Source organism: Gracilinanus agilis, chromosome 4 (genome assembly GCF_016433145.1).
Source record: "Gracilinanus agilis isolate LMUSP501 chromosome 4, AgileGrace, whole genome shotgun sequence".
In the NCBI taxonomy this organism is placed as follows: Eukaryota; Metazoa; Chordata; class Mammalia; order Didelphimorphia; family Didelphidae; genus Gracilinanus; species Gracilinanus agilis.
Window position 1 is genome coordinate 444,233,357 of NC_058133.1, and position 20,798 is coordinate 444,254,154.

General features: G+C 33.8%; 1 protein-coding gene across 1 annotated transcript in view; it reads right to left on the minus strand.

Moving 5' to 3' along the window:
* Positions 1-20,798, minus strand: part of DPYD (dihydropyrimidine dehydrogenase) — a 974,103-nt gene that overhangs the window by 319,363 nt on the left and 633,942 nt on the right. The window contains exon 16 of the mRNA XM_044672105.1: positions 15,661-15,744. Within this exon, the coding sequence (XP_044528040.1) occupies positions 15,661-15,744 (84 nt within the window). The remainder of the gene's footprint in view (positions 1-15,660; positions 15,745-20,798) is intronic.

Below are 20,798 nucleotides of genomic sequence, written 5' to 3' on the forward strand. Positions count from 1 at the left end.
AACTAGCCAAAGTAATATCGGTTCTGTGGTCCTATATGTTTTTGTACTTCTTTAAAAAAAGACCATCATGGCCATTTCACTTCAGTGATCAATTTCTAGGGATTTCCAATAGGAGCCAAAGCCAGACAAACTTGATTTTCCCCAAATAATGTATGTCAGCTCAAAGTCATAGAACAGGGAACCCCACAGGTAATGAGCTTGCTATAGAATTACAAATCGCTTAAAGGCTCTTTTTCAAAAGAATCATAGAAATAAAGGAATTACCGAAAATTCATAGCTGGAAGTTACTTCCACAATGCCTGGAATGAGTAGATCCTTAATAAATTCTAGTCAATTGACTGACAACAGCTACATTAACTGCTACCAGTAAAAAGAATATTACATCACTTTCAGGTGTTTAAAGACTGAAAAAGACAACTAAAAGGGAATTAACTATTTCTCAAAGCAGTACATTCCACTTTTGGATAGGTTAAGTTGTGACAAAATTTTCCCTTTCATTGAGGTAAAATTGTTCCTAGTTTAGCCCTAGAGGATAAAACTGAACAAGTCTAATCCTTCTTCCACATTATAACTCTTCAAATTCTTTTAGATAGTAATCGTAGCTCTTTTCTGCTCTTTAATCTCCTCTTAAAGCTAGATATTGCAGATTCTTCAACAGATTAACGTGTGACTGGTTTTGAGCCCTTTCACTAGTCTTATCACCCTGTTCTGGACATATTTCAGTTTTAGAATTCTTTTATTCAGTAATAATCTTCTATCATTCCAGGTCTTCCTGTGCCTCAGTCTTCTTAACAGGATTCTTTATTTTGACTATGACCTTTAATCCCTTCATCCCTCAATGCTTTCTCTAACCATTACCCCATTTCTGATTTCATAGTCCTCCCTTCTCAATCTTGCCCCAGTTCAATATTAAATTGATCTCTACATAGGAATCTCTCGTTCCTATGGATGCATCTTAAAATAATTTGTTGATAAATATAAGAATACTAATGATATTATTTTCTTTTAAAGCCTTTTCAATGTGTCTGAGAAAAGCCCTTGAAAAGGCATGTGATGGGGCAAAACAAAAGAAAAAAAATTTTTCCATTGGGTGAATAGTGGTAGATCAGAAATTTAACAGAATAACTCATTTTATTCATTGATTTCCAGCTATAAGAAGTGATTAGAACTAGGACAATATTTCTCTAATGAGAAAAAGATTATTGCTAATTCAGAGTTGGGGAGACTTTTCCAAGAAAGGAAAGGATGTTAATTTGGTTCCTCAATGGTTTGGGATTATTAACTAAGATTGTTTCTTTGCCAGGTTAACCTGTTATCTTCTTTGGGCAGTCTTGCCAAAGGATATGGGAGTTATGATAGTTTGAAAACCTCTCTGTCTCTCCAAGCTTGGAATGACTTATAGATCAATATTAAATTAAATAAATATTTCTGACAGACTGGTATTTAAGTGCAGAATAAAGTATAATTATTAATATTTACTTAACCCTCTTCTAGATTACTCCTACCATCTGCTTGTATAGATTCCCTTGATATTTTTGACCTTTTGTTCTTCAAGATGAATTTTGCTATTATTTTTTCTAGCTCTACAAAATAATTCATTGGTAGTTTGGTTGATATGAACTGAATAAATAACTTAGGTAGAATTGTCAGTTTTATTATATTGACTCTGTGTACTCATAAGCAATTAATATTTCTCTACTTGTTTAGATCTTTGTTTATTTGTGTGAAAAGTATAGTATAAATTGTGTTCATATAGTCCTGGGTTTGTCTTGGCAGGTAGACTCCCATGTATTTAATATTGTCTGAAGTTATTTTAAATGGCATTTTTCTTTCTATCTTTTCCTGCTGGGTTTTGTTGGTAATATAAAGAAATGCTAATGATTTATGTGGGTTTATTTTTATATTTTACAACTTTATTGCTGCTAATTTTTCAACTAGTTTTTCTTTAGGGTTCTCTAACCATCTATACCATCATATCATCTGCAAAGAATGATAGTTTTGTTTCCTCATTACCTATTATTATTCCTTTGATTTTTTTATTAGCTTACTGCTGGAATGGGGATTTCTGGTATAATGAATAACAGTGGTGAAAATGTACATTCTTGCTTCTTCCTTGAACTTAATAAGAAGGCATCTAGTTTATCTCCATTACAGATAAGGCTAGATTTTGATTTTAGAAAGGATACTACTTCTCATTTTAGGAATGGTTCCATTTATTCTTATCCTTTTTACAGTTTTAATAGGAATAAGTGTTGTATTTTGTCAAAGGCTTTCTCTGCATCTATTGATATAATCATATGATTTTTATTGTTTTTTGTATTGATATTGCCTATTATACTGACAGTTTTCCTGATATTAAACCAGTCCTTCATTCTTGGTATAAATTGCAAATAGACATAGTATATGACCTTTGTGATATATTACTGCAATCTCCTTACTAGTATTTTATTTATAATTTTTGTATCAATATTCAGTAAGGAAATTGGTCTATATAATTTTATTTCTGTGTTCTCACTTGCCCTGCTTTAGACATAACTTATTTACTTATTTTTTCAGATAGTTTATATAGTATTGGTACTAATTGTTTCTTAAATGTTTGGTAGAATTCATATGCAAATCTATCTGTTCATGGGAATTTTTTTCTTAGGGAGCTCATTGATGACTTATTTAATTTCCTTTTCTAAGACATAGCTATTTAAGTGTCCTTTTCTTTTCTGTTAATTGGGACAGTTTGTATTTTTGTAAGTAATCCTTCATTTCACTTAGATTATTAGTTTTACTGGAATATAACTGGACAATATAACTTCCAATAATTGCTTTAATTTCATTTTCATTTGTGGTGTATTCACTTTTTTCCTTTTTGGATACTGGTAATTTTATTTTCTTCTTTCTATTCTAAAAAAACCAAACTACTAATACTTTATTTTATTTTTTATAAAACTAGTAAGTTTTATTTATTAGTTTAAGGGCAAGTTTTACTTTCAATTTAATTAATTTCTATTTTGACTTTTCAGGATTTCCAATTTAGTGTTTAATTGAGTATTTTTAATTTGTTCTTCTAGTTTGGTTTTTTTGGTTGCATTTCCAATTGATTGATCTGATCTTTTTCTCTTTTAGTTGATGCATGCATTTAGAGGTACCAGTTTTCCCCTGAGTAATTCTCTGGCTGCATCCTACAAATTTTGGAGTGTTGTCTCATTATTATTCTCTTTAACAGAATTATGGATTGTTTATATGATTTGTTCTTTGACCCACTCATTCATTTTTTGTTGTAGAGTCATTTCAGTCATGTTCAATATTTTGTGACACCATTCGACATTTTCTTAACAAAGATACTAAAGGGGTTCATCCTTTTCTTCTCTGGCTTATTTTATAGTTGAAAAATTGAGGCTAACAGAGTTAAACGACTGCTCATGCTCACATAGCTGATAAGTGTCTGAGGTCAGATCTGATCTCAGGAAAATGAGTCTTCCTGACTTTAGCCCTGGCACTCTGTCCACTGTGTCATATAGTTGTCTCATTTTTTAGGATTAGATTATTTAATTTCCAATTAATTTTTAATCTACGATTCCATGTTCTTTATTAAATGCAATTTTAATGAATTATGGTCTGAAAAGGAAGCATTTAATATTTTTGCTTTTCTTCATTTATGTAGGAAGTTTATATACTGTAACACATGGCCAATCTTTGTGACAGGGCCATGTCCCTGTTTGTTTTTCATTTCTGTAGAGGACCAAATGACATTATGGGTGATGTCTTTATTTGCGCATGGTCTGCAGAATTGTACAAAGTCAACAGCCTGACTTTTTCTTCCAGAATCACTGCAGTCCAGGAGGAAGACAAAAGTCAGATTGACTGGCAATGGCCTAGGATGTAGCGGATGACACTGGGTCCTTTGATGTCTCACCAAACACTAAGAATTCCACAATACCTATTTCATATGCCTTCATAGCCATTGGAACAAATTGTTCTTATCTGCCTATTCTGCAAAGGAAGTCCATACATGCTTATACCATGTATTCCATGTATAGTTGAAAGAAAGATATATTCCTATTCCCATTTAGCTTCTCCAGAGTCCTAATATGTCTAACTCTATGATTCTCTTCATCTCCTTGACTTTTTTTGAATGAGTTTCTAATAAACAACATTTTGTCGCATTCTAGTTTATAATCTAGACAGTTATCTGCTTCTGTTTTATGGATGAATTCATCCCATTCACATTTACAGTTATTATTACTAAAGGCACATTTGCCTCTATTCTATTTTCTTTTTGTTTATTCCCTATTTTTTCCCTGACAGTCCTTTAAAATCTGTTTTGTTTCTTATATCTACCCTCCTTTTTCTCATTTTCCTCTTTTCCTTATCCCCTTTCATTTCTACTTCCCTGTTGGGCAAGATAAATTTCTTTTACTAAATGATTATATTTATCATTCTTTGATTCAATTCAGTTGTGAATGAGATTCAGGTATTGCCTATCTCCACCTACCATTTTCCTCTCCATTGTAAAATCTCTTTCTTAACTGCCTCTTTTATGTGAGATAATTTCCTCCATTCTTCTTCTTCCTTTCCCCTTCTCTCAAGGCATCCCTCTTTCTCTTATATCCAACTTTTGAATATTATACCAATATAATCAACTCACTCCACTAGTCTCTTTCTATGTTGGATTTTCTAATTGCACTAATAATTATAAAGTTCTTAGAAGGTTCATATATATTATATGTGTATAATATATATTAACAAATATATATCTCATATAGAAAGATGAACAGGTTAACTTTATTGAGTCCCTTATGATTTCTCATTCATGTTTACCTTATATGCTTTTCTTGAGTCTTATATTTCAGAGTCATATTTTCTATTCAGTTCTGGTCCTTTTATCAGGAATGCTTGAAATTCCTCTATTTCATTTAAGATCCATTTTTTCCCATGATGGTTTATATTTAGTTTCTTAGGTAAATTATTCTTGGTTGTAATCCAAATTCTTTTTTTTTTAACTCTTACCTTCCATCTTAGAATCAATACTGTGTATTGGTTCTAAGACAGAAGAGTATGAAGGCTGGGCAATGGGGGTTGTGACTTGCTCAGGATCATACAGCTAGGAAGTGTCTAAGACCAGATTTGAACCCAGGACCTCTTGTTTCTGGGCCTGGCTCTCAATTCACACGGAAACAACTAGGCGCCCACTATAATCCAAATTCTTTTTCTATCTGGAAAAAAAACATAATCTAAGCCATCTGGTCATTTAACATCTTAGTTGCTAAATCTTATGTGCTCCTAATTGTGGCTCTATAATATTAGAATGTCTTCTTTCTAGTTACTTGCAATATTTTCTCCTTAACCCAGAGAACTCTGGAATTTCTCTATAATATTCCTAAGAGGCTTCATTATTAGTGCTCTTTTAGATGGTACTGAATGGATTCTTTTTTAATTAAATTAATTTTTTGTTACATTTTAAGTTCTGAGTTGTCTCTCTCTCCCTCCATTCCTACCTTGTAATGGATTCTTTAAATGTCTATTAACCCTTTGTTTCTAGTATTTTAGGGTAGTTTTCCTTTATAATTACATGAAATAGAATATCTAAGCTCTTTCTTTGATCATGACTTTCAAGTAGTTAAATGATTCTTAAATTATATTTTTATCTATTTTCAAGATTAGTCATTTTTCTTATAGATATCTCACATTTTTCTTCTTTTATCAATTCTTACTTTGATTGTTTCTTGTTTCTTTGTTTTGATTGTTTCTCCATGTCTCATGGAATCATGAGCTTCCACTAGCCAATTATTTTTTAAAATAATTATCTTCTGGAATTAGATCCTGATAAAAGGCAGTATGAACAATTAAGAAATATCAGTACTCAACATGTATGCACCAAATGGTATAGCATCTAAATTTCTAAAGGAGAAGCTAGTGGAGCTCAATGATGAAATGAATAGCAAAACTACACTACTGGGTGACCTCAGCCTTCCCCTATCAGATCTAGATAAATCAAACCAAAAAATAAATAAGAAGAGTTAAGAGAGGTGTATGAAATTCTAGAAAAATTAGAGTTAATAGATATATGGAGAAAAATAAATAGGGACAAAAAGGAATACACCTTCTTTTCAGCAGCACATGGAACATTCACAAAGATTGACCATGTACTAGGGCATGGAAACATGGTAAACAAATACAAAAAAGCAGAAATAATAAATACGACCTGTTACAGGTGGTATGGTGATACTGAACAGAGCCTGAAAGAGAGATGGCCCAAGGTCCTCTGATGGCCTAAGGACATATAAGCTGAGTGAGGGTGGGAAGCTTAGGTGGACACTAAGTTGTGATAGTGAACACTGGCTCCAACAAAGTATGTGAAGTTCAGCTGTACACCCACCTTCCACCTAAGAGTGCCCAGGACTAAGTGTTCAAGTGAAAGCTGTGAATTGAATCACACAGCTTCTCTGAGTCCTTATCCTAGGTTTAGCTTGATGGATAATGCCTATGACTGTGATATGATTTTGTTTGAGCAATCCCTTCCTCTTAGATCCAAAGAATGTAGAAATGATTTTTAGGATAGTAACAGCATTCACCTAAGTAAGCTTAAAGATTTAATTGTAATAAACTCAGGGGAAGGGTCAAGGTTGAAGGAAGGAAGTGTTGGGAAACTACACTAGACTACTGATGATCAGCTTTGTCAATCAAAGAAATAATCAAGTTGAAACTGTCTGCTGGAGAGGTTTCCCTCTCTGTGTTACTCTGGCCAAGTCAAGCACCTTTGGCCCTGACCAGGTGAGTTGAGGATTGATGGTGTTCTACCTTGATGTAAAATAATTGATGTATGACACAGTTCTGTCCAGAAGTTGAGGATGTGGTGATTAGTGGAATAGGATGCAGTTAACCTAAGCAGGTTGACTGGCCTACCCACCCAGCCACCTGGTTCCCCTTCTCAGGAGTGAGAGAGCCCCCTGATCCAGTCTCTGCCTTTTATACTCCTAACAGCAACAGGCTTTTTGCCCTCTGGCTCATGGCATCTGGGTTAGTTCTAAATTCTAAAACTGTCGGGTGTCACTCATCCTGTTCTCCATTTTGCTTATCAGAAATTGATGTTACAAACCTTATCAGATCATAATGATATAAAAATAGTTATTAGCAAGGATACATGGAAGGCAAACCAAAAACTAATTGTAAGTTAAATAATATGATTCTCTAAAACAAGTTAGTGAAAGAACAAATCATAGAAACATTTAATCATTTCATTGAAGACAATGACAATGATGAGACTTCTTACCAAAACCTATGGTGCAGCCAAAGCAGTTCTAAGGTGAAAATTTATGTCCCTGAGTGCATATATTAACAAATTAGGGAGGTCAGAGGTTAATGAATTGGGCATGCAACTCAAAAAACTAGAAAGGGAACAAATTAAAAATCCACAGATGAAAACTAAATTAAAAATACTAAAAATCAAAGGAGAAATTAATAAAAATCAAAAGTAAAAGAACAATTGAATTAATGAAAAAAACTAGAAGCTGTTATTTTGAAAAAAACAAGTAAAATAGACAAAGTACTGGTAAATCTAATTAAAAAAAGAAAGAAGAAAACCAAATTAACAATATCAAAGATGAAAAGGGAGACCTCACTTCTAATGAAGAGGAAATTAAGGTAATCATTAAAAACTATTTTGCCTAATTAAATGACAATAAATATAGCAATCTAGTTGATGGGGATGAATATTTATAAAACTATAAATTGCCTAGATTAACAGCAGAAGAAACAAAATACTTAAATAATCCCACATCAGAAAAAGAAATTGAATAAGCCATCAAAGAACTCCCTAAGAAAAAATTGCCAGGGCCTGATGGATTCACAAGTGAATTCTATCATTCAAAGAACAACTAATCCCAATACTATACAAATTATTTGACATAATAAGCATAGAAGGAGTCCTACCAAATTCCTTTTATGACACAGATATGGTACTGATCCCAAAGCCAGGTAGATCAAAAACAGAGAAAGAAAACTACAGATCAACCTCCCTAATGAACACAGATGCAAAAATCTTAAATAGAATACTAGAAAAAAAACACTCCAGCAAGTGATCATGAGGGTTATTCATTATGATCAGGTGGGATTTATACCAGGAATGCAAAGATGGTTGAACATTAGAAAAACCATCCACATAATTGACCATATCAACAAGCTAACAAACAAAAATCACATGATTATCTCAAAGGATGCTGAAAAGTCTTTGACAAAATACAACACCCATTCCTACTGAAAACACTAGAAAGTATAGGAATAGAAGGACTTTTCCTAAAAATAATAAACAGTATATATCTAAAACCATCAACAAGCATCATATGCAATGGGGATAAATTAGAAGCCTTCCTAATAAGATCAGGTGTGAAACAAGGATGCCCATTATCACCTCTATTACTTAACATTGTGCTAGAAACACTAGCAGTAGCAATTAGAGAAGAAAAAGAAATTAAAGGTATTAAAATAGGCAATGAGGAGGCTAAGCTATCACTCTTTGCAGATGAAATAATGGTCCACTTAAAAAATCCTAGAGAATCAACTAAAAAGCTAGTAGAAATAATCAACAACTTTAGCAAAGTTGCAGGATATAAAATAAATGCACATAAATCATCAGCATTTCAATATATTTCCAACACATCACAGAACCACAAGTTAGAAAGAGAAACACCATTTAAAATAACCCTAGACAATATAAAATACTGAGGAATCTTTCTACCAAAACAAACACAGGAATTATAGGATCACAACTACAAAACACTTTCCAAACAATTAAAACTAGATCTAAACAATGGGAAAAACATTGATTGCTTATGGGTAGGACAAGTTAACATAATAAAAATGACCATTCTACCCAAATTAATTTACTTATTTAGTGCTATACCTATCAAAATATCCAAGAAACTTCTTTACAGAATTAGAAAAAACTATACCAAAGTTCATTTGGAAGAACAAAAGATCAAGACTATCAAGGGAAATAATGAAAAAAAAAGTAAAGGAACTTGGCCTAGCAGTACCAGATATTAAATTATACTATAAAGCTGTGGTCATCAAAACAATATGGTAAGGGGGCAGCTGGGTAGCTCAGTGAATTGAGAGCCAGGCCTAGAGACAGGAGGTCCTAGGTTCAAATATGGCCCAGCTGTGTGACCCTTGGCAAGTCACTTAAGCCCCATTGCCTAGCCCTTACCACTCTTCTGCCTTGGAGCCAATTACACAGTATTGACTCCAAGATGGAAGATAAAGGTTTAAAAAACAACAAAAAAACAATATGGTACTGGCTAAGAGACAGAAAGGAGGATGAATGGAATAGACTTGGGGTAAGCCACATCAGTAAGACAGTGTATGATAAACCCAAAGAGCCCAACTTTTGGGATAAAAATCCACTATTTGACAAAACTGCTGGGAAAATTGGAAAATAATATGGGAGAGATTAGGTTTAGATCAATATCTCACACCCTATATCAAGATAAATTCAGAATGGGTGAATGACTTGAATATAAAGAAGGAAACTATAAGTAAATTAGGAGAACACAGAAAAGTATACTTGTCAGATCTCTGGGAAAGGAAAGATTTTAAAACCAAGCAAGAATTAGAAAAAAATTAAAAAATGTAAAATAAAATGTAAAATCTCGATTACATTAAGTTAAGAAGTTTTTGTACAAACAAAATTAATGCAACCAAAATCAGAAGGGAATCAACAAACTGAGGGAAAAATCTTCATAACAAAAAATTCTGACGGGGTCTAATTACTCAAATATACAAGGAGTTAAATCAATTGTATAAAAAAATCAAGCCATTCTCCAATCAATAAATAGGCAAGGGACATGAATAGGCAATTTTCAGATAAAGAAATCAAAACTATAAATAAGCACATGAGAAAGTTTTCTAAATCTCTAATAAATAAAGAAATGCAAATCAAAACAACTCTGAGGTATCACCTCACATCTAGAAGATTGGCTAAAATGACAACAGGGGAGAGTAATGAATGTTGGAGGGGATGTGGCAAAATTGGGACATTAATGCACTGCTGGTGGAGTTGTGAATTGATTCAACCATTCTGAATTGCAATTTGGAACTATGCCCAAAAAGACATGTACAAAAATATTTATAGATGTGCTCTTTGTGGTAGCAAAAACCTGGAAAACTAAGGTATGCCTGTCGATTGGGGAATTGCTGAAGAAATTGTGGTATCTGTTGGTGATGAAATACTATTGTGCTCAAAGGAATAATAAAGTGGAGGAATTCCATGTGAACTGGAATGACCTCCAGGAACTGATGCAGAGTGAAAGGAGCAGAAGAACTAGGAGAACATTGTACCCAGAGACTGATACACTGTGGTAAAATTGAATGCAATGGACTTCTCTACTAGCAGCAACGCAATGACCCAGGACAATTCTGAGGGATTTATGGAAAAGAATGCTACCCACATTCAGAGGAAGAACTACAGGAGTGGAAACACAGAAGAAAAACAATTTCTTGAACACATGGGTTGATGAGGACATGATTTGGGAAGTAAACTCTAAAGGATCACCCTAGTGCAATCATCGATAATATGGAAATAGGTCTTGATCGAATGAAACATGAAGAAACAGTGGAAATGTGCATTGGCTATGGGGCCTGGGGGAGGGGTTTAGGGGAGGGAAGAGAGAGTAAGAACATGAATCATGTAATCATGGAAAAATTTTTTCTAAAAATTAAAAATGGGAAATCTTCCTAAAAAAAAACCATGAAATCATTCTCTTCTTCAGGAATCTCTTTTTCTATCTGAGCATTTTGTTTTCTAAGAGGTTATTTTCATCTGTGAAGTTTTGTACCTCTTTCTCTATTTAGAGAATTGTTTTTTTTTTCTTCAGGTATTATTTTCTTCATTATTTTGAGGGGCCTCTTTTATTAAGCTGTTAATTCTTTTCATAACTTTTTCCCTTTCCTTTTATTTCTTTTCTACTTTTCCTCTATAAATTTTATTTTATTATGAAAATCATTTTCTAGGTCTTCAAGGAAATATTGTTTGGCTTGTGCCCAATTTATTTTTTTTTTCTTTGAGACTATGCTTGGGTATATTCTGACTTAATTGCCTTTTTTCTGAGTTGTTTCTTGATCTTCTCTTTCACCATAATAGATTTTTTATGGCCAGGTTCTTTTTTTGTTCTTATTTTCTCATTTTTTTCATGCTATTTCTTAATTTGGAAACTTATGTTTATGCTAATGTTGGGCACTGTTCCCAATGTTGGAGTGGGGAGAAGCATGCTGAATTAAGTTTCAGGCTTTTACTCACTTTTTTTTTTTACTAGTTTTTAGAACTAGTTATGGAGATTTGGAATCTTTAGTTGCTTCCAAATTGGTATGATCTAGGGAGAGGTGTGGTCACTGTTATCTTTATTCTGTTCTTTACTTAAGACTATCTCTTGGGATTTCAATCAATAGTGTTTCTCAGTTTTCTGTTTTCTTGGAAACAGAAGTGATAATGTTCCTCAGGTTCTCTGATCCCTTGTGACCAAAATGATACCACCCCTCAAGGCTTCTAATCCTTCTTGATTAAAACTGATCCTCTAGGCCCTTTATGACCCAGAAGTGAGAATAGGCAATGGAGATGCGAAATAGGACCTACATCCTGTGCTATCACATTGGGCTATCATGTAGCCCACTACCCTTATTGTTTTTAGTTTGAGAAGTTATAAAAGATGTTGTCATTTCCACTTTGTCCCACAACTGATAATGGCTTCCAAATGGGCTTTAGGTCTGATTCTAACTCATCTCAGACTTCCCTCTTTCTGACCCCCTAAGTTGTCTTGGGTTACTACCATCTGTTTTCTCTGTTTTTATTAATGTATTGCTAAACAGTGCTAGGTAAAGTATTACTGCCAGTCTGACTAGATACAATACACATTTATGTGACCTAATTTCAACTGGGTCTTTACTGCTAAAAGGCAAACCTCTAATTGATTCTCTGTACCTCAGAGAAGATATTCAAAACTTTTTATTCAAGCCTTGCACATTATGCCCTACCTTTGCTCCCCTGGAAAAATCCCTCTTATTATTTTCTACTAAGAAAATAAAGAAACCATGCCACTTGAGTTCTCTCTTTTCCCCTCCTTTGTATTTCAAAACATCTTGATAATATCCCCCAATTTTCTCATGCTTTACTTCAGTCTGTTATGAGGAGGTAGCCCTTTTGCCAAGGCCAACTCTCATAAATACATCTCTGATCCAATTTCTATCCATTTCTGGCAGAATGCCCCAATAATCCTTTCTAACCTCTTTCTCCAATATTTAATCTTTCCTCTTCTACTTTTCCCTTCCTACTATTTAAAAATATGTCCAGATTTTTGGGAAAAACCCTCATTTTTCCCTACAATGCCTCTAAATCATCATTCTATATTTCCCCTTTCCTTTCACATAAAATTCCCAGGAAAAACAAAAACAAAAAACTTTCTTTTCTCATTATTTTATTACAATATTTGTATCTGGATTCCAATATTATAACTCACTTGAAAATTTTCTACTATTATCAATGATCTTTTGATTGCCAAAATTTTCTTGGTTTTCATCCTTTTTTTGATCTCTCTGCAGTATTTTACACTCCTGCTATCATATGCTAATGACTGACATATTAATATGTCTATAACTTGTCTTATCACCAAAAGTCTATTTACTGGACATTTTGAACTGCATATCTCATAGGAATCTGAAATACAGCATAGCACCTGGCACATAGTTGACTTGACTTAAAGATATATCTCTTTATCTTTTTCTCTCAAACCTACTCATTTTCCCAGCTTTCCTATTTCTGTGAAGAGTGTGATCTTTTCAGTCATTCTGGTTCACAAGTTGAATGGTTGTGAACCATTGGTAAACCAATGGCAAATCATCCTCAACTCCTCACTCTCCCTCAACTTATATGTCAAATCAGCCGGTAAGTTTTGTTCAACATTCCTCTACATCTCTCACACCTATACACTTTCTACTCATATGACCACTCTTATAGTTCCAGCCTTTATGGACTGTTGGAATCTCCTATCTTCCTTCTCTCTAATCTGTTCTTTCTTTATACAACTACCAAAGTGAATTATCTAAATCTCAGAAAGGTTAACCTTTCAATAAGACATTACCTTGTGTCTTTTTATGTGTTGTTTTTTTTCATATACCTACATATATACTTGTCTTCCCTGTAAGCTCCTGGAGAGTAGGGACTTATTCCCTTTTGTCTTTGTTTTTCAGAGTATACATAGTGTTTGGCACATTGTAAGTTTTTAAGAAATACTTGATGATTGATTGATAGAATACAGACTCCTAAAGAGGAAGAGATAGGTCTGTCTATCTATCTATCTATCTATCTATCTATCTATCTATCTATCTATCTATCTATCTATCTATCAGAGCCTGGTGCCTAGCACTTAGTTAAATGCTTCTCAGAGTTTTCACTGATTGACACATTCCAATCAATGTTTTTCCTAACTACAATATTTCGGATGATTTTTACCACCTAAGGACAGTATGTTTCTATTATTAATTCAATTTTAAACTGTGTTAGCTTTGGGGGTCTTCTATGTCATATGATTGAGTAATATTGAATTTTTGGTCCACTGAAACTCCCAAGTTATTTGTTTGTTTGTTTTTCTCATGAACTGATATTTCCCCCTGTCTCTAGTCCAATAACCTTATCAAAAGGGAATATAAGGTAAAAGGGAAAGTATGGTATCTGATATGTCCTCAGCTCCCTGAGGGAAAATTGGGAATACAAATCCAGTAAAAAAAATATACTACTTCAGGTACCTGAGGCATGGATTATCACGGACCACTCCCTAGTGTAAAATACCTGGCTCTGGAGTGAGGAAAGATTATGATCACAGACTGACTAGATGCCTGAAGAACACAAACACCATACATCACACCCTTTGGCTATTGTCCCCAGTGGATTTAGCAACTCACTTGAGAACACAGACACAGATTAAAAAAAAATTATATATATATATATACACATATATATATGTATATGTATGTATAATAGGGAAAGCCTAGCACTACAATCCTGCTGCTTACTGTCATCCAAAAGTTTGGCTTCATTCCCCCTCTCCCTGATGCATAATCTCTCTCTACAAAAACAAATTCTTTTGATGATTCTGGAAGTATACACTTACAATGTTTACATTCCCCCAAGCTTCCTGGTTTTATAGCTAAAGGAAAAAATATCAATTAGAGAAGGCTGAGATCTAACTTTCCTAAATAGGGAATGAATGAAGGTAAAAATTTGGCTCAATTTGAGAAAATGTGGTTGCTTCAAACACTTTCTTACTTCTTCCCTCTTAATTTTTTTTTCCCACTTGGTGAAATCAGATTACGTGCGAGGTAAGAAACCAGCTTTCGGAGGGACTTGATTCATTCATAGAACTTTTTTTTTTTCTAATGATTTCATTTGATTGGAATTGATTGATTTGATTTGGTTGATTGTCCTTCTGGAACTCCTTACTGTATCTCAAAAAATTTGGCAGTGTGAGTCCTGAGAAACTATAACCCAAAAAGTTTAGGCAAAACACTCCTCATAAGAATATGTTTTTCCTATATCGGGACTGTTCTGAAGGTTATCTTGTATTTGTAAGATAGTTTTGAATCTTCATATTTCTGTGCACACTATGTTCACTTGAGGTTAAAATCAGTCTACCAAATTAAGCACCATGTACTATTTTTGTTTGGGAAAATCTGTTTTTTGACTTAGCCTTGGAAAAATATAAGTTGCAGGATCACGGATAGGAAGTTACTAAACATCTCAGTGTCCCACACAACTCTTTAAGATGTTAAATAATGGACAAAACTTGTTTCTACATCCATGAAGGGAGTTTCCATACTGGGAACTCTTTACAACTGTGAAAGCAGAAATCAAGTTTAAAGAGAAAATCTGGAATAAAAATTACATTTGACAAACATTGCCAATCTGCCATTTTTCAAAAATGGTTCTCATTATGGCACTGATACCATTATGGATTTTTTTCCTACAAGATTAAGAGCTAAAAGAAAGCCAAAATGTTTCATTTTTAGCAATGAAACCTTTCAATATCTTGTCCTACAATTCTGTATCTAGGTTATGCCTTCAGATGTTCTTTGTTTTATATTCAAGTTAGTCCATTAAAAGTATTGTAATGTAGAAGTTTCTATGCATTGTATACAAATATAAAAATAGTAACAAATTCTTTTTGTGACTCCCCAAACACAGTTAGGGAATAATGATCAGATGCTAAAAAATGTAAAATGCAATTTGTGCTGTGCCCCATTTACTACAAAATCACTATGAACAATGCACTTTGGCCAGGATATTGCTCCAGGGAAACTGGATCAGCATTAAGAATGAATAAAGAACATTGCATTTGAAAGCAGCTAATTCTGCCTCAGCGCTTTTAAAAACTATTTGTTATGATATTACTTCCTGTCAAGCACATAATGTAATTTTTTCCTCAATAAAACTAAACACTTTGTGTAATTTCAGCTTCTCTCATTTTCCACTTTTTAAGCACTAAATATTTAAACAATGCAGACCTGAAACTCTCCAGTCAGTAATCTGTTTCATGGGCCTGGGAGCCTGAGGTACAATAACCATCAATGCACTGGCCAGCATTGCTGCTCAGACATGCAAAAGGGAGAAGTTGAAGTCCTTACCTGCCCGCAGGCCAAGCCCATTCCTCTCTCTCCCATGCCATGGGAACATGATAAATTTAACTCCAGGGCATCTGCTCCAGCAGCCTTTAAAATATGCAACAACAATAAGAAAAAAAATCAGAAAAGAAGAAACAAAGCTTTATTCATGTACTGAGACCCTTTACAATGGACAGTTTGGCAAAGGACGCTCATCCAATTTTAACCCATTGATAATAACTTTCTAGATGACTTTACATACAGAAGTACATTCACAGATCTGAAACTAAAAATTTTAGGAGCACATTATGTGTTCCTAGATAGAGTTTCCCAGTTCATTGGGCCAGAACACATTCCTATTACTCAGGTGAATTATATTGGGTAAAAAGGCAGTCAAAATTAGTAGTAGTACTAATTTTCTTTCTTTCTCTTTCTCTTTCTCTTTCTCTTTTCTTTTCCCTTCTCTTCTCTTTTTTCTTTCCTCATCATATTTCAGAGTGTTTAGCATGAGAGCTATGTTGACTCAAGAGAACAGTTCCAGTTATGATTTGAGATAAAACTAAATAGAACAAAAATGCTAGTTATCTAGAGTATCTTATTCCAGTGGATGACTAGTCCATTGAATAATTGCTACAATACATATACTTGAGATAGAAAGTAAAAGTGGCCAATGAACTGAGCTCAGAAGTGAACAGAAGCAAAAGAGTGTGTTGCATTGCATTTAGGAATCTACAAAATTATCTTAATTCCTGATTTTATTCAAGACTCAGGTCAAATTCTTCCTTTTCTATAGGTTGCTGTCCTTTCCCTTCTAAGTTTGCCTTCCATCTAAATATTACTTATTTAGTATATACTTATTTATTTTCCAACTCTATTTTGTTACAAAACCTCAGATTTTTAATACCTATGGGAAACCTCAGTGCTTCTTTAGAACTTTATATCTCTACATGATGCAAGGAGTGGTACAGTGAATAAAATGCTAAACTAGGAAGATCTAAGTTCAAATCAAACTTCAAGCACTTATGAGCCCAATGACCTGGGGCAAGCCATTTATCTCCTCCTTCTCAGTTTTCTTCTGTGTAAAATTGGATAATAATAGCAGCTATCTTTTAGGATTGTTGTCAGGATAACAACATCACTGATAAGTGCATGGGAAACTACCTATCCTCCAAAGTAGGCCATTCCACTTTTGTAAAACACTAACTGCTAGAAAGAGAAGAGAATGAAGAGAGGCAAACCATCACTGTAGATAGAAAGGAGTCAGCTTTCAGAATCAAAAAGACTTGGGTTTGAGCCCTACCTTTGGTATTTATGGCTGTCTTACCTTGGAAATTCACTTAGCAGTGCTAATGCTCTACATTGCAGAGAAGGTAAAGTTCTGAATTAATAGAGGCTTGCCTCACTAGGAACTCCTTATATTGATGTAATCACAGATTCTAGCAAAAATTAATAAGCAGCATAGTCTCGTGACAGAGAGCTAGTCTTAGAAATATGAAAACCTGGGTTCAATTCACAGACTATGACACATCCTGGCTATGTACCCCTGAGCAAGTCAATTAACCTCTTAATTCCTAATTTATAATGGCAAAGGAAACCTTTCCATATCCACTGGCTCCTTATATCAGTGAAATTACAAGGTTGGCTCTCAGATACTTCTCAAATCCATCCTCACAAGGCTGCTGAAGTTATTTTCCTCAAGCATGAGTCTGACTATGTTAACTCTCCTACTAAATATACTCCAGAGGCTCTTTATTACTTCTAGTATCAAATATGAATTCCATTTACAAAGCATATAAGGCATTTTATCATCAGGATCCTCTGATCTTTCCAACCTTCTTGTGCATTTACTCTCCATTATATTTAATCATTTTCATTTATAAATAAATAAATAAAAATAAAACTATTATCAAAGTTTTAATGAGAAATAAAAGTGTGTTAATTTCAACAGATTGAATTTTATACCATACAGTCAATCTTTCTTCTAAACATTTAAGAACAAAAAATACCATAGTCTATTGCCTACCATGACTAAGAGTCAGAATTTAGATCCCAATGCTAGGAAATGCTAAGAAAGGAAATAGATATTCCCTGCCTTGTCCAGTAGCTCACACTCTAATGAAGGATACGACATTGAAACCACTAGGAACAAGTAAGATATATTCGTTCGTTTAGAGATAATCAACAGAGGAAAGGTACCAGCATTAAGAAACAATGGGAAAGGCTTCTTGTAGGTGAGAATTTATCTGTGAAACTTAAAGGAAGCCAAGGAAGCAAGGAAGCAGAAATAAGGAGGAAGAGAATTTGAGGATTGGGAAATAAATGAAATTGAACAAAATCAGGAGATGGAGTATCTTCTGTGAGGAACAGGTAAGAAGCAAGGGTCACTGGATTACAAAGTTTTGGGGAATGAGTAACATTAGAAGTGCTCTAGAGCCATCTTGCATATGTCTTGAGAGTCAATTGTTAAATTTTTAAGTGGGAGCATTTATAAATTGGAAATCAATAAGCATTATAATTCAGAGCTTGAATTATTGATTTGTTTATTGTCTAAGAAAGTGATAGAGAACGTTAATAAAGAAGATTATTTTTAATTTAATTTTGTTTTATTGTCCATTCCACATTCTCTCCCTTCTTCCTTCCCTTGCCCTACTTATTAAGAAGGCAAGAAAAACAAATGTCATTACAAATCTGTTTAGTGATGCAAAACAAATTTACTTGTTAACTAGGTTAAAATAAAAAAAAAATTTAAAAGAGGAAGGAAGAAAATAAGCTTCAGTTGTATTTTGACCCCATTAACTCTCTTTCTCTGGAGATGGATACCATGTTTTATCTTGAGTGTTTTGGAATTATGATTTGCCCTAGTACTTATCAAAGTTATTAAGTCTTTCAAAGTTGATTATCTTTACAATATTGTTATTATGGGAAATGTTTTCATTCTGCTCTCTTCACTTAGTTCATTACAAGTCTTTTCAGGGTTTTCTGAAACTAATCCTTTCATCATTTCTACAGGACAATAGTATTTCATCACAATCTTATACTACACCTTGTTCACCCAGGTGATTGGTACAACCTCAGTTTCCAATTCTTTGGCAGCACAAAAAGGGCTGCCATTGATATTTTTGTTCATATATGTCCTTTTCTTCTTTCTTTGATCTCTTTAGATCAGTGATGGGCAAACTACAGCCCATGGGCCAGATGCAGCCCCTTGAAATATTCTATCAAGCCACATGACATTATTCTTAATCTGAGGAATACAATGAGTAAGATACAATACAATGAAATTTTGAAAGAGTTGCCTTAGAAACAGACTGACAGATGAGCATTTCCTTTCCTTTGGCCCCCTCTTTAAAAAGTTTGCCCATCAGGGCAGCTGGGTAGCTCAGTGGAGTGAGAGTCAGGCCTAGAGACAGGAGGTCCTAGGTTCAAACCCGGCCTCAGCTACTTCCCAGCTGTGTGACCCTGGGCAAGTCACTTGACCCCCATTGCCCACCCTTACCAATCTTCCATTTATGAGACAATATGCCGAAGTACAAGGGTTTAAAAAAAAAGTTTGCCCATTACTGCTTTAGGGTATAGCCCTAGTAAGAGTATATGTGGGTAAAAGGGTATGCACAGCTTTTTAGGCACTATTCCAAAATGACTTCCAGAATGGTTAGGTACTAGTTCACAGTTATTTTTTCAAATTCCAAACAGCACTTGTCATTTTCCTTTTTTGTCTGATGAGTGTGAAGTGGTAACTTCTGAGTTGTTTTAATTTTAATTTCTCTAACTATTAATGATATAGAAAATCTTTTTCATATGGCTTTTCATACGTTGGATTTCTTCCTCTGAAAACTACTTATTTAATCTTTTACCAAATGTCAACTGGGAAATAGGTCCTATTTTATAAATTTCATTCAGTTCCCTATGTATTTTAGTAGAGAAACTTGCCTCAAAAAAAATTTTTTTTGCCAATTTCCTGCTTGTCTTCTAATTTTGCTTGCATTGATTTTGTTTAAGAATTTTAAAAGTAGGAGACAGCTGCGGGGCTCAGTGGATTGAGAGCCAGACCTAGAGATGGGACATCCTAGGTTCAAATCTAGTCTCAGACACTTCCTAGCTATGTAACCTTGGGCAAGCCACTTAATCCCCATTGCCTAGCCTTTACCACTCTTCTGCATTGGAACCAACACACAGTATATATTCTAAGACAGAAGGTCAGGGTTTGAGAAAAAAGAATTTTAAAAATAAACTTTAATTTTATGTAATAAAATATATATTTTTACTTCATGTGAACCTCTTTATTACATTTGTTCATGAACTTTTCCTCTTTTTATAGGTTTGACACATAATTTCTTTCTTGATCTAATTTTCTGATATTACCTTTTATATCTAAATCATGTATTCATTTTGAGCTTATCTTAATATATGATATGAAATGTAATTGTATGCCTTTTTTATTCAGATTAAATTTTAAAGTACACAGTACTTTTTCAGAGAGCTTGTGGTTAAATACTTATTGTCATTCGTCTAAGCATGAAATGTAAAAAGACTAAAGAGGTATGGGAAGATTATACAGGTTTTAGAAAAACTGAACAAGTTTCTTTGGAGTAACAATTTTCTGTTCCAAATGTAAACTTGTTATATAATGTAATTTTTGCTATTCATCAGATCATGAAATAAGAACACTGATCAGCTTACAAGTTCATCTGGCAGGAAATGTACTAGAACTCTCTTTTTTCTTAACTGTTTTCACTGATCTATGAATCATAAGTACAAACCCAGAGATGCTGCTTGAATTTTTTTAGTCTATGATTTTTGTTTGAGGTCAGCTTAGTCCTTTTGCCAATTTCTTTAATACGATAATTTTACTGTCATGCTTCAAGGTCTCATCTATACACAGTCCTATGCAAGTAGTTCATCATTCCTTATAGGTCAGTAATTGCCTTTGCAAAGTCCCCCATCCCATCTGGCTGGCCAACCCCATGGCCTTGCCTTTTCTTATTTAATGATGAATGTCAGTAAATTTAAAAGTTCACTGCCTCCATTATTTTTAACTAATTGAGAATCTTTTGCCTGTTTTCATTTATGATTGAGTTTTCTTCTTCCACATTCAGAAAAGTTAATTTGAATGTTATACTGTTTTCTAACATTTCCTCATTATTTCTGCTTTCATAATTCAT